This window comes from Leuresthes tenuis, unplaced genomic scaffold (assembly GCF_036924035.1).
Source record: "Leuresthes tenuis unplaced genomic scaffold, fLeuTen1.0.hap1 SCAF_6, whole genome shotgun sequence".
Lineage (NCBI taxonomy): Eukaryota > Metazoa > Chordata > Actinopteri > Atheriniformes > Atherinopsidae > Leuresthes > Leuresthes tenuis.
The window spans coordinates 35,781,139-35,795,545 of NW_027325360.1; the positions used below are offsets into that span (position 1 = coordinate 35,781,139).

At 40.3% G+C, this 14,407-nt stretch overlaps 1 protein-coding gene and 1 pseudogene across 2 annotated transcripts in view; one reads left to right on the plus strand and one right to left on the minus strand.

Moving 5' to 3' along the window:
- LOC140310330 (probable E3 ubiquitin-protein ligase DTX3) overlaps positions 1-14,407 on the plus strand; it is a 48,100-nt gene that overhangs the window by 13,988 nt on the left and 19,705 nt on the right. For both annotated transcript variants that reach the window (XM_072388604.1, XM_072388605.1), the window contains one exon: positions 12,342-12,559. In XM_072388604.1, the coding sequence (XP_072244705.1) occupies positions 12,342-12,559 (218 nt within the window). The remainder of the gene's footprint in view (positions 1-12,341; positions 12,560-14,407) is intronic.
- On the minus strand, positions 8,614-9,478 carry LOC140308996 (uncharacterized; annotated as a pseudogene).

Consider the following 14,407-nt stretch of genomic DNA (forward strand, 5'->3'; position numbering starts at 1 on the left):
TGTCAGCAAACTCTCAATCTATCTCCCGTAGAAAGGACTGAAATTGCCGGTGATGTAAACCGTTACTTCGGATAAAGTTTACGGTTGACATTACAGTGCTCATTACATGGGCCATCTTCAGGACTTTGCCACATAGTGCCTCCTGGTGTATGATGCAGTTATATGCTGTTAACTCACCAGTACAGTTCTTCTCCTGTATCTTTACTCGCACTCTTCCCACTAGTCCACTATTTTCACTGCACATAGCCGGTGCTCCATCAGTTGTAAGTCCAATAAGTTTGTCCCAGGGCAGTTTCATGTCGGTTACACTTTGACATACGTTTTCAAAAATGTCCTTTCCAGTTGTTGTCCTGTGCATCGATTTAATGTACAATATTTCCTCTGTAACGCGCAAATTGGAGTCCACCCCACGGATGAAGATGGCAAGCTGTGCAGCGTCAGTCATGTCAGTACTTTCATCCACAGCAAGAGAGAATGCAATAAAGTATTTGCTTCTTTCACTCAACTGTGTTCTTAAATCAGTGGCCATCTCACAAACTCAATCAGAAACTGTATTTCTACTCAGGCTTACATTTGCCAGCATCTGCTTTTTGTCTGGTCATATGACGTCGCACACCTTGATCATGCAGCTCTTCAGAAATTCTTCCTTGGTGAATGGCTGGGCTGCTTTGGCGATCTCCTCCGCCACAATAAAATTTGCTTTCACAGCAGCTTCAGTTTGTGATTTTGCACGGGTAAAAAACATCTGCTGAAATGTCCCATTCTTCTTTAACTCTTCTACTTTTCATATTTTCTGCTCTGCATTCAGGTCTTTTAGGTTATCCTGATGTTTTGTCTCATAGTACCGTCTTAGATTAAATTCTTTAAATACAGCCACATCAGCGCCACAGATGAGACAAACGGGTTTACCGGCAATGTCAGTAAACATATACTCAGCCTCACATCGGTTTTGAAAGCCTGTTTTCAGAATCAACTTTTCTCTTCGGCATCATGAGGGGCTAGCTTCACAATAACTTGCAGCAATAGACACTAGACTTTATCGGCGCGGAAAGCACTTGGCCAGGCAGCTGAAGCGCTGTATTATGGGATCTGTAGTTTATTGTGTTACCAGCGTTTCATATCGCCGGGCCATTAGTAACAATAATATGAAATTATCTCACGGGCCGGATATAATTGCAAGCCGGGCTGGATTTGGCCCGCAGGCCTTGAGTTTGACACATATGCTCTAGATCAGGGGTCCCCAACCTTTTTGAAAACGAGGGCTACTTCCTGGGTGCTGATTAAGCCAAAGGGCTACCAGTTCGATACACATTTCTGAAATAGCCAATTTCCTCAATTGAGCTTTAATTATGTTATTATTAATAATTAATGGTATTTTTCTGTATGAAGACACTGATCATGTTAATGATTTCTCACAAAAAATATCAACAATGATAAAAAGATAGGAAATAAATTAATATTAACATGCAACACTTTATTTCTATATTTTCAAGTTTCAGTGTTTTCCAAATTGAACATTTTCAAATAATTACTTCTACAACAGTCCTTGGAAATCACAATGTACCTCCGCAGAATTGTTAACATTTTTAAGAAACATCCTGCACAAGCCTAAGAAAAAAATGCACTTAACAGTTGTGCTATCAAATGTTACATTTTACAAACACATTTAACAAATCATGAATGACATTTTGAACTGGACACCAAATCTGGTATCTGTTTCTTTGTCAGCTAGTGGGAAGCCTGGCATTGTATGCGCTCCACCAGTGTGTTGTACTCTGGTGTGTAACTTGACACTGCAACTCTGAGTGAGTCTTGCAGATGTGCATCAGTGAGGCGTGTTCTGTGTTTGTTCTTGATGAAGTGCATGTTGGAAAAGGCTGATTCACAAAGATAGGTAGAACCAAACAGGCTTGCAACCTTCAAAGCTGCTGTGCATACACCACTGTACTTTTCTGTGTCAACAAGGCCCCAAAAGTTTGGTGCATCCTGATAGGCTTTGAGATGGAGGTCGTTTTGCAATGTCACAATTTCAAGCTCCATCTGTCCAGCATCAAAGCTGAATGTTGCACTTAACTGCTCAGCAATGCTTGATATGTCCACATTCATGAAAGGATTAGAAATGAATGACACGCAAGGTGCAAGCTGACCCAGGTCACAAAACCTCTTGTCCAAGTCTTTCTATGACCTGAGAATATTTTTCTTTTTCAAAAGCCTCAGATGCAGAAGTATTGTCTTTCAGCACCATCTGCACAGAGGAAAAGTGCAGCACCTTTTTTCTCTTTAAATGCACAGAGAAAATTCTCATCTTGGCTTTAAATGTATTTAAAGCGCTTATCATATCAGCAAAAGTCTTACATTTGCCTTGCAACTCACAGTTCAAACTGTTCAGTTTCTCAGTAATGTCCGTTAAAAATGCAAGGTCAAGGGTCCAGTCAGTGTCCTCCAGCAGTGAGGTGTCTTCCCCTCTGGACTGCATGAACTCTTTCACCCAAAAGTGACAAAAAACGATGCAGAATCCGTCCCCTGCTGAGCCATCGGATTTCTGTGTGTAGTAGCAGGTCACCATATTCAGCTGACAGCTCCTCCAATAGTACCTTGAATTTTCTGTGCTGTTTCGCTTTGGAACGGATGCTGTTAATGACTTTACAACGGGAGTCATCACGTGTTCAAAGCCGATCACTTTTGCACACAAGGACTGCTGGTGGATGATGCAGTGGTAATGCAGAAAGTTTGGGAAATCTGCATCACCTTTACAGTGAGCAATGAATCATAGCAGGAGCCCCATCCGTAAGCACTGATACCAGCTTTTCCAGCGGCACCTTTTTCTCCACCAAAAACTCCTTCACCGCGTTATAGATGTTAACCCCCCTGGTAGTGGTCTTTAAGGGTAGTACTGTCAGAAGTTCTTCTTTTGTGGAGAAATCATCCAACGACATCCTGATGAATATCATCAGCTGCGCTGTACTGCTACTGCCCACCGACTCGTCACACTGGATACTGAACCACCTGCACCTCGACAGATCACGATCCAACTGATCGGCCAAGTTCGCGGACATCGCCAACACTCTTCTTACTATTGTAGATGCACCCAGTTGAACATCAGAGAGAGTGGAGATAACATCGGTTCCGAACTTCTCGTCTTCAAGCACAGTTTTAGCAATTATCATCATTTCTTCTTTTACAACAGCCCCATCTGAAAAGGCCTTCTTTTTCTTAATCAAGAATTGCGTAGCTCTTAATGAGGCTTCGGTTGCTTTTTGGGAGCTTTTCACCGGTCTCCTGAAAAAAGATTGCTGTTTGCTCAGAGCTGCCTTTAAATCACAAGCTTTTTGTGCTCGCAGTGCGCTGCCTAGCGGGTAATTAGCATTGTAGCTTGTGTGGCAAGTTGTGAAATGTCTCTCCACATTGTGTCGCTTTGCCGTCGCTACAGTCGCCCCGCAAATGAGACACACGCAGGCTCCTTTCACAGTAGTAAAAAAAAACTCTCCTTCCCATTCATCGTGAAAAAGATAGTTTTTCTTTCTTTTTTCTGCCATCTTTTTGGGGGTCAGTCGTCGTGTTTCTGGCTACTCCACAAACCCTACGTTCGCTACGCGAACTGACCTTGAGTAGATCCTCGAGTAGGTCAGAGTTAATTTATATTAATCATTTAAAAAAATATTTTAAATGAATAAATTGTCATTTCACATTCACATGTGAGAGTGATTAAATCAAGAATAACACAAATAAAATAAAATATATGCAGCTCACTGATAAGTGCCGTTATTTGAGCTAATTTTAGAACAGGCCTGCGGGCGACTCACGTGGTCCTTGTGGGCGACCTGGTGCCCGCGGGCACTGTGTTGGCTACCCCTGCTCTAGATGGTATTTCCTTGGCTTCTAGTTCTACAGTGAGGAACCTTGGAGTTATTATTTTTGACCAGAATTTATCATTTGACTCGCATATAAAACTGGTTTCTAGGACTGCCTTCTTTCACCTTCGTAATATTGCTAAAATCAGGAACATCCTGTCTCAAAGTGATGCAGAAAACTTGCTCCATGCATTTGTTACTTCAAGACTGGACTACTGTAATTCCTTATTATTGGGTTGTCCCACATATTCTCTGAAAAGCCTCCAGCTGATCCAAAATGCTGCAGCCAGAGTTCTGATGAGAACTAAAAGGAGAGATCATGTTTCTCCAGTTTTAGCTTATCTTCATTGGCTCCCTGTTAAATTCAGAATAGAATTTAAGATTCTTCTCCTCACATATAAAGCTCTTAATGACCGAGCTCCATCTTATCTTAAAGATCTCATTGTAACATATTGTCCTAAAAGAGCACTTTGCTCCCAAACTGCAGGTTTACTTGTTGTTCCCGGAGTTTCTAAAAGTAAAATGGGAGGCAGAGCCTTCAGTTATCAGGCCCTTCACTTGTGGAATAAGCGGCCAGTAAAGGTCCAGGAGGCAGACACCCTCTCCACTTTTAAGATTAGGCTTAAAACTTTCCTTGTTGATAAAGCTTATAGCTTATAGCTTATAGGATGGCGCAGGTGATCCTTCACAATACTGAAGCTGCCAGAGTTATATAATTCTCCTAAAATCAACCTTTCCTATTCTATAATGAACCATTCTTTAATTTATTCTGTAATAAAACATTATTTCATTTAAACACTCTACAATTATATCTCACTCAAAATGACGTCACTGAAACCAGTCCCCTAACTCCTCCCCGCTAACTCCTCCCCTGCCCCGCCTTTACCCTCTACTGCAGCCTAACACATCAGGTCATTTACAGGTCACCTGTCAAACTAGTTTGACGAAAGGGTGCCTATATATTTTTTTCACCATCACTTCAACTCAATCTGTACTAGTCAGTAAAACATTACTCCTGTCGTTTCACAAACAACAATACAACTAAACTGCGTAGTCTGCAGCAACTGTTTCACCACCACTTCAACTCAATCTGAACTAATCTGTAAAACATTACTCCTGTCGTTTCACCAACAACAAAACTGTAAAGCTTGCAGCAGCTGTTTCACCACTTCAACAGTTTAACTTAATTGGTCTAACAGTTGTTAGTTAAATAATCACAAATTTCCATCCATCCATTTTCTATACCGTCAATCCGTCAGTCAGGTCGCGGGGGGTGTCTGGAGCCTATCCCAACAGTCATCGGGCGAAAGGCAGGGTACACCCTGGACAGGTCGCCAGTCCATCACAGGGCCACATAGAGACAAACAAGACAAACAATGACACACACTCACTCCTAAGGACAATTTAGAGTCACCAATTAACCTAACATGCATGTTTTTGGATGATGGGAGGAAGCCGGAGAACCCGGAGAGAACCCACGCATACACGGAGAGAACATGCAAACTTCACACAGAAAGGCCCCAGCTGGGATTAGAACCAGGAACCATGTGCTGTGAGGCGACGGTGCTAACCAATCACAAATCTTTGCCTAATTTTATTTTTTGCCTTAATAATCACACCTTTTCAGCCAGTGGTAGCCAGCCTCTATCAGTAACTCCGCTGAGAGGACTTTAGCTAGGAGTCCTGGACTCCCCCGTGCATGGTTTCAGCTCCGATCCTGGGTGGTGGAAAGGATGTTGGAATCCGGTTCGAAGGACCAAGATGTCAGAAGAATTCTCTCAAAATTAAACTAATCAGAGTCCCTGGTTACTATTCACACAAAACATTTATTTCTTGCAAGAAAGAGACAAGTCCGGACAACCTGTCAGGAAGCTTGTTCAGAGTTGCCTGACTCACAAAATGGTACTATTGCTATTTATATTATCTATGTTTACTGGCCACACAATGTTATGGGAAACTAACATTACTAGCCATTCAATGTTATGCGAAAATGAGTTCAGACAGTCAAAAAAAATTTTGCTTGCTACACAGTGTTATAAGAACCAAAAGGTAGGAGAAAGCCTGCCCCATCACAAAAACCTTTATTCTTGCAGCTTTTCTCATAGTATAACTCCATAATTTTTCTAACAGTAACTTTCACCAGTGCTAATTCTGTGCTATGATGCACTCTGAATCCTGACTGAAACTCTTCAAACAGATTATTTCACAAAGTTGAGCTGCAACTATTTTTATAGAATTTTAGACAAAAAAGGGAGATTGGATATAGGTCGATAATTAGCCTATACTTCTGAATTGAGTAGTTGTTTTTTTTTTTAAAGTAAAGGTTTGATTACAGCAACCTTAAACGTCTGAGGTACATATCTTGTCAACAAAGACAGATTGATCAAATCCAATATGGAAGTGTCAATTAAGGGGAAAACCTTGAACAGTCTGGTTGGGGTTAGGTCTAAAATGCAAGTTGATGGTTTACAAGAGACTATTGCTGTTGTTAGCTCAGAGAGATCAACTGGGCAGAAGCCGTCTAAATACAAATCAGGTTCTAAAGATACTTCTAAAGCTGCTGTACTTGAGGATACATCAGTGATAATAGTGGGTAGGATCCATCAATCTTCTCTCTGATAGAAACAATTTTAATTGATAAAGAATCTCATGAAATCATCACTACTGAGAGTTAAAGGAATACATGGCTCAACAGAGCTCGGACTCTTTATCAGCCTGGCAGCAGTGCTGAAAAGAACCTGGGATTGTTCTTATTCTTTTCTACCAATGATGAATAATAAGCAGTTCTAGCTTTATGAAGGGCTTTCTGATACATTATTAAACGATCTTTCCACACTAATTGAGACACTTCTAAATTAGAAGAACGGCACTGTCTCTCCAGCTTTCTTGCAGTCTGCTTTAACTCACGCAGCTGTGAATTATACCAAGGAGCCAACCTCCTATGACTGATTCCCTTCCTTTTCAGAGGGGCAACATTGTCCAGTGTTGTACACATTGAAACTATAGTGCTGTTAACACGAGAGTCAAGTTCTACTGGAGTAAAGTTTAGATAGCCATCCTCTGTAATATCTGCACATGGCAGTGAAGAAAAGGATGATGGAATTAACTCTTTAAACTGGTTACAGCATTCTCTGATAGACACCTTCTATATTTAAAATTCTTCTCAGAAGATGTATAGTCAAGTAATGTAAATTCAAAAGTTATCAAAGATTGGTCAGACAAGTCAGGGTTATGAGGGAACACTGTTAACTGTTCACTCTCAATGCCATAAGTCAGCACAAGATCAAGGTTATGATTAAGTTAGTGAGTCGGTCTGTAAACACTATGAGAAAATCCAATAGTCTAATATAGAAATAAATTCAATATTTAGAATGTCATTTTCAACATCAACATGAATATTTAAGTCACCCACTGCAATGACTTTATCTGATTAGTAAACCTGATCTGAAGATAGCTGCCACTCCTCCTTAAAGACAAAATATATCAATATGATGATCACAAATCAAATCATTCACTAACAGAGACTTCGAAAGGAGAGATCTAATATTCAGCAAACCACATTTAACAGTTTGATTTTTTTTTCAGTTAAAGTTTTTGCTTAAATTTTTTTTGCACAAGAGGATTTGCTCTTTTTGTGGTTTTTGATTGGGGGGTAAAAAAAGTGACTTTTTGGTGAGATAAATTCTATTAGAACTGTCATAATTTCTACCTTGTATTTTTAAGATGTATTATAAGTAAGAACTAGAGTTTCTTAAGTAAAATTAAACATTTTATTAACGTAACACATGAATTATAGGGGAAAAGTAAGTTTTACTTTGGTTTCCTCATATCATTTAAATGTTTAATAGATGTATGTCCATAAACCCTAAAAAATTTACATAAACTTTACTCTGAAAGTGTAGGGTTTCGAAACGCATGCACGACGCATGCGCACAAGAAGTGACACTGCTCCGGACGTTACAGCAGCATCACGCTCAGCAAGGTGTAGCACGTACAACCGATACATTTTTACCGGTCTGTTTTAAATTTGTAAAAATATATAATATATCTGCATGTAGTGTGATGCAAGATATTTAATGATATCTGGTGATCTGGTAACTACCCAATTTTGGGCTGCACGGTTGTGTGGTGGTTAGCACTGTCGCCTCACAGCGGGAGGGTTCCAGGTTCGATCCCCGGCATGTTCTCCCCGTGTATGCGTGGGTTCTTTCCGGGTACTCTGGCTTCCTCCCACCGTGCATATTAGGTTAATTGGTGACTCTAAATTGTTCTTGGACTGGCGACCTGTCCAGCCTTTCACCTGATGACTGACCAACGGATTGACGGTATAGAAAATGAGTGGACTACCTAATTTTAGTTAGTAATGTAATGCAAATTCTACAGATATATAAGATTCATCATTTTACTTAAAATTGTAAGTTTTAAAATGATGATTAAAATTATGTTCCTGAAAACTTAATTTGTTTAAATAAATATACTTTAAAACTTGGATTTACATCCAAGTTTAAAAGTAAATGTTACTTAATATTTTCACAACTGTAATGTTTTATGGAAAGTAACATTTATTTGATACTGGCAAGTGAGTTTTACTTAATATTGCAGGATTAAAGTTTACTTAAATCATTTGCATGCAAATACTTACAATATATTTTTTAAGTAAATCTTATGAGTTATTTTTTTCAGTGTAAGACTACAACTCTGCATCCTGGTCTCAACCCTGGGTTCTCATGTTTTTGGATGACTAATAAATTCGTCCATATTTCTAGAAATGAGAGCCGCTCCTTCCAAAGTGGGAAGGTTTTCTCCAGATGGATTGCCAATTATCTGTGTAGCCCATGTTGTTTGCTGGACACCATCTAGACAACCAGCGATTGAAGGAGGAGATGCGACTAAACGTGTCTTGGTCAGATTTGGCAGGGGTCCAGAGAAAACTACGGAGTCCCACATTGTTTTGGCAAAATCACACACCGATGCAACATTAATTTTAGTGACCTCCGATTGGCGTAACCGGGTGTCATTACCGTCAACGTGAATAACTATTTTACTGTATTTACACTTATCCTTAACCAGCAGTTTTAAATAGGATTCTACGTCGCCGGCTCTGGCCCCTGGAATACATTTGACTATGGTCACTGGTGTCGCTAATGCCACGTTTCTGACTATAGAGCTACCAATTACCAGGGTTTTGTTTTGTTTTGTGTTGCTAAGTGGGGAAAATCTATTTGAAACGTGGACAGGTTGATGGTGAACCACAGGCTTGACTTTAGGACTATGACTCCTCTTCCTGACAGTCACTCAGCCACTCTGGGGTCCCGGCTGCTCGGGTTCTGCTATGGGGTGACTAATGGAGCTAGCTATGCTAGGTGGCTCCACACTGGCTAAAGGGACCTGGCTCGCTATTGGGTGGTTTTCAACAGTGCAGAGCCGAGCTTCCAATTCAGATAACCTTGCCTCCAAAACTACAAAAACACTACATTTGTTACATGTACCATTATCACTAAAGGAGGCAGAGGAGTAACTAAACATCTGACTTATGGAGCAGGTGAAAGCAGGAGATGGAGGAAGAGAACTGGTAGCCATGCTAAGCTACAGAACCCAACACACCGCTAAAAAGTGAAAAATAAAGACTAAAGATCTGTAAGGGTGAGCGTTAGAATATAACAAGTACGCGATATAGTTAACTATACAAAATGTGTAAATTATAGGAAGAAAGAAGGTGATTATTAGGAGTCCAAGAGGAGCAAGAAATTCCACAGTAAACGCACAGGGTAACAGGAAGTGATGCAATACGTCTTACGGCAAAGCAAAACCTCACGACTGACTTTCTCAGACCCTTATTAAGTTCAAGCTGGATGAAATAATTCAAACACATCTGCTTAATACACTGTCAGACTTTTAAATTTGGACCAGTTTAGACCCGGTTTTCCCCATAATTTACAGTGAGTTTCATATTATATTTTCGAATGACCTAATATGGCCAGTTATACCTACTGCATCCCTTTCCTCAGGCTGCCAGGATGGTCCTAGATGACCAAGACTTCAGTATATTGTAGTGCCAATACATATCTGGATATACAGTTTTAACTTTTGCATACATAGCTTTACAAATGTTGTTTATTAACAATGATTTGAAGATGATGAAGGGATTTCCGTACACTTAGTGTTTCTTAACATTTCAATCTTGCAGTAAATTCAGCCAGCCTGGGTCTCATTTTATTCGCTCCACCCTGTCCCAACTGTGTTAGTTTAGCTCAAAACAGAACTGCTAGAAGTGTTTGGTGTCTGTAGCTGTTTATTTGTGAGAGCACCTATTTAATGACCATTTCTGTTCTCTTTTATCCCTGACCATTTTTATCTGTTTGATTTATTTATCCATGTTTCCTTATTTATTGTTGAAATTAACTGCACTGATCTCCAAACGGTGGATGTGTGAAACACAATTTAGTTTTTATGTGACACATCAGAATGATAAATGAAACTTACCTTTATTTTATTTGTTTATATATTAGCTGTCCATGAATACATCCTCCTGTAAAAATAATTATTCTGGCTCTCTCAATTCGCCTCGGCACTCTGATGCGATGCAGAAAATGTCAGTGGGCATTGATCTTTCAGGGTGCGCTATTGTTCATCCAAAACAAACTTATTTCTCCGTTGCCTGCATGTATTTCCTTTATAGCGTGTTGGAAAGGTCCAGCGTAGCCGGAACAAAAGCAAATTAAAACAAACAAACAAAAAAGTAGCCTATGGTGATTAACATGATGTTTATGGAAGCTACAGCGATAGTAGCGTCCTTAGTAACCACCATAGCGTTGATCGAAACAAAAATAAACTTTACAATAACTAACAAACTAAAGCTTGCATACATTCCCTGAAGGAAGATTATAAAAATAAAAAGTACATTTTTCGCTTTCAACAATGTATTATACTGTCAAAACTATTTTAAAATGTTTATTTTCCTCTCTGAATAAAAGGCACGTCAGCCCTGACTTCAGGCTTTGAGCAGGCGCATTGGTTGCTCGTGTTGACGGATATTCGTAGAATTATGCATGAAAATCTGTGCATAACTTTTCGTATGTTTTCATACGAACTGTGGGTGAGAGCAGCTTGTTCGATGGCATACTCAAGAGCAGGCTTCTTATCAGCATTCAACACCATCCTTCCCCATGGTCTCGTGAGGAAACTACTGAACCTCGGACTGCCTCATTCCACATGCCTCTGGATTAAGAACTTTATGTCAGAGAGCCCACACAGGGTCAGGAGTGGCCCCCACACCTCCGCACCCCTCTCACTCAGCACCGGTTCCCCTCAAGGCTGCGTGCTGAGCCCCCTGATTCTCACCCTCTACACCTCAGACTGCACCCCCATCTATGCCAGCAACACTTCATTATGTATGCGGATGACACTACTGCGGTAGGTTGCATCACTGGAGGTGATGAGTCCGCTTACCGGGATGAGGTGCAACAGCTGACTGTGTGGTGTAGAGACAATAACCTGCTCCTGAACACATCCAAGACAAAGGAGCTAATCATCGACTTCAGAAGGAATAAAACAGACTTTCAGCCCATTTTCATTGGTGGGACCTGTGTGGAAAGGGTCTGCGGCTTCTGCTTCCTGTCAGTCCACATAGAGGAGAAACTGATGTGGGACAAGAACACCACACAGGTGGTCAAGAAGGTACAGCAAAGACTCCACTTCCTGAGAATCCTCAGGAAGAACAATATCAGCCAGAGACTGCTTGTCTTTTTACCGCTCCACCATGGAGAGCATCCTCACATACTGCCTCTGAACGTGGTTTGCCAGCTGCATAGTGGCAAACAGGAAAGAACTCCAGAGAGTCACCAAAATGGCTGAGAAGTTCATTGGGTGTCTTCTACCCACACTGAAGGACCTTCATGGCTCTTACTGCCTTAGGAGAGCCAACACCATCCTGAAAGACTCATTCCATCCAGAACATTTCCTGTTTGAGCCACTGCCGTCTGGCAGACGGTACAGGGCCATCAAAACCAGGACAAATAGACTGAAAAATTGTTTCTTTCCAACTGCTGCTAGAGCCATAAATGACTCCTCATGGTGATAAGTGCAATATATTGTTTTTGTAAATACATAGTCATATTGTTTTTATATTGTTTTTTATATACTTTTTACAGCATTTTTATGTGTGCACTGAAAGCCTGCACCTCACTTTTTGTTGTACTCGTTGCAATGGCAATAAAGAAATCGGAATCAGAATCGGAATTAGCATTATCTCATACTAGATAGCAATGTCTAATTCAATCTCGGCCTGGTATTGCTCAGTAGTACTGTTTTCATGGAGGGAGATATGACAACTTTTATCCAGACACAGTCAAATGTTCAGTTCTCCTATATTTAAGTTTGACTGTTGACAAGAATAAGTTCTTCATAGACAGAATTTCATTAAGTTGATTTACCTTGTGACATGGTGCTGTATAAATTAAGATATTTTATCAGAGTTCTGTCTGTTTGTAGGAGGAGCATCCAAACCCGGGTCAGCCATTCCAAGGCGTGTCCCGAACAGCTTATCTGCCAGACACGTCAGAAGGCAGGGCCATCCTGAAACTGCTGAAGCGAGCCTTTGATCAGAGACTCATTTTCACTATTGGTCAATCCACCACCAGTGGCAGGAACAACATGGTCACATGGAATGATATTCATCACAAGACCTCCACACATGGAGGACCATCTCAGTAAGGACTTTACTTTAGCAACATTACATATTAATTGTAATACCACTTAATGTGTCTTGAGCTTTGATTTCATCATTTAATTTGATCATGTAATGGCAGGCGGTATGACAGTATTTCTGACATAGAACCCCAGTTTCAAAGGAGTTAGGACACATTGTAACTTGTTACAACAAAAAAAAACCAATAAATTGAATGGAAGTGAATAATAGCTTATCATTCTCAGAATGGGGAATAATGTTGTCATCTTGTGTGGAGTTACTGCTGTGTGCAGGAATCACCTCATTTAATGTTATTCATTGCAGCAGAGCTGACGAAGCCTTTGACTGAACACACTTTCATTACAGTTCGGTTTTCTAGCGTCGTCCAGTGTGTTCATTTGCTTTTGAAACAAACAAAAAATATTTTATTCACAGTGGATTATCAGAAAACATCTGATCTGGAATTCAAACATTTTATCACTTCATGAAAATGAGCTCATCTGGAATTTGATGGCAGCCCAATGGGCGACAGGAGGCTGGAAAAGGGTTGCTCCAACTTTAAACTCCATTCCAATACCAAGCAAAATATTTCATATTGCAGAGGGAAACATGACCATTTTTAATAATAAGGAGGCCAGGCTACCTTTATAAGGTTGGCAGCTGACTAAACAAGAAAAAGAAAAAGAGTATCAGCTTCAGTAAAACACTTTAAGAAGTTTTTATCGACGCTTTGTCGATAAATAAATGAATAGTCCTTAAAAATTTACAAAAAGTTTTATTTTTATTTTCAGGGAAATGTAAGAGTACAACTTTACAAGAAAATAATTCTTTAGTCAAACTTAATATTTAAACACAGCGACCAAATAGATTAATCCCTCAATATTCTTTAAAATAGAAGTGCAGTTTGTATTTCTGTTGGTTAAACTGTGTGCTCATTACCAAAGCATGTATCAGTCATGGTGATCACAGGGAATGAATATTAAAGGGGAACTCCAGTATTTTTAAACCTAGACCTTATTTCTAGGCATGAAGTACGTTCATCTACTCACCGAGAACAGTTTGGTGAAAGTCGGCGTCCTTCGGAAGATATTTAGATTCCTCGAGATCCGCATATGTCCATATAACGAATGAACGGGGGCATAGCAATGCAGCCTCTAAATAAGGCATTATCTGTCTTTATTTCAACAGTACTTTAAGAAGAATGAATGACTGAACGCATACTATTTCACTGTTCACTCATAGCTGCTGTGTTGTTGTTATTGGCGGCTATCAGGGCTTATTGAGGGCTTTCTACACACTCATCTACAGGGATAACATCATCGACGCACACTGATGCAGCACAGCTTATTTACCCTGTGCTCTGTGACACTCGGCTAACTTCACACGCAGTTTGCTACTGATAGTTTTGTGCAACATGGCAGGATATTTATCAGATTTTGACAACGTGGACGACAACTTTGAGTACGATGGACGTCCTTACTGGAGTGAATGAGCTGTGATGATAAAATTTCATCACCATTTCAAAGACAATATCCTAGCTAAAGAAACCAACAGATTGCACCGAAACTTCTCCTCAGTCCAATCTCCCGTCCTGAGCGTGCCTGAGGCGACTGTGGAAAGGAACGACTCCCTTTTAACAGGAAGAAACCTCTGGCAGAACCAGACTCAGGAAGAAACCTCTGGCAGAACCAGAACCAGGAAGGGTGGCCATCCGCCTCGACCAGCTGGGGTTTGAGAAGACAGAAAAGAGGGAAAAGAGGGGGGAAAAACACCATAACACCATTCAAAGGATACCTGTTGGGACAGGGAAACACAAGTTGAGAACCACAATAATGTCACATGTACATAATATAATTTGAGAAATTAAACA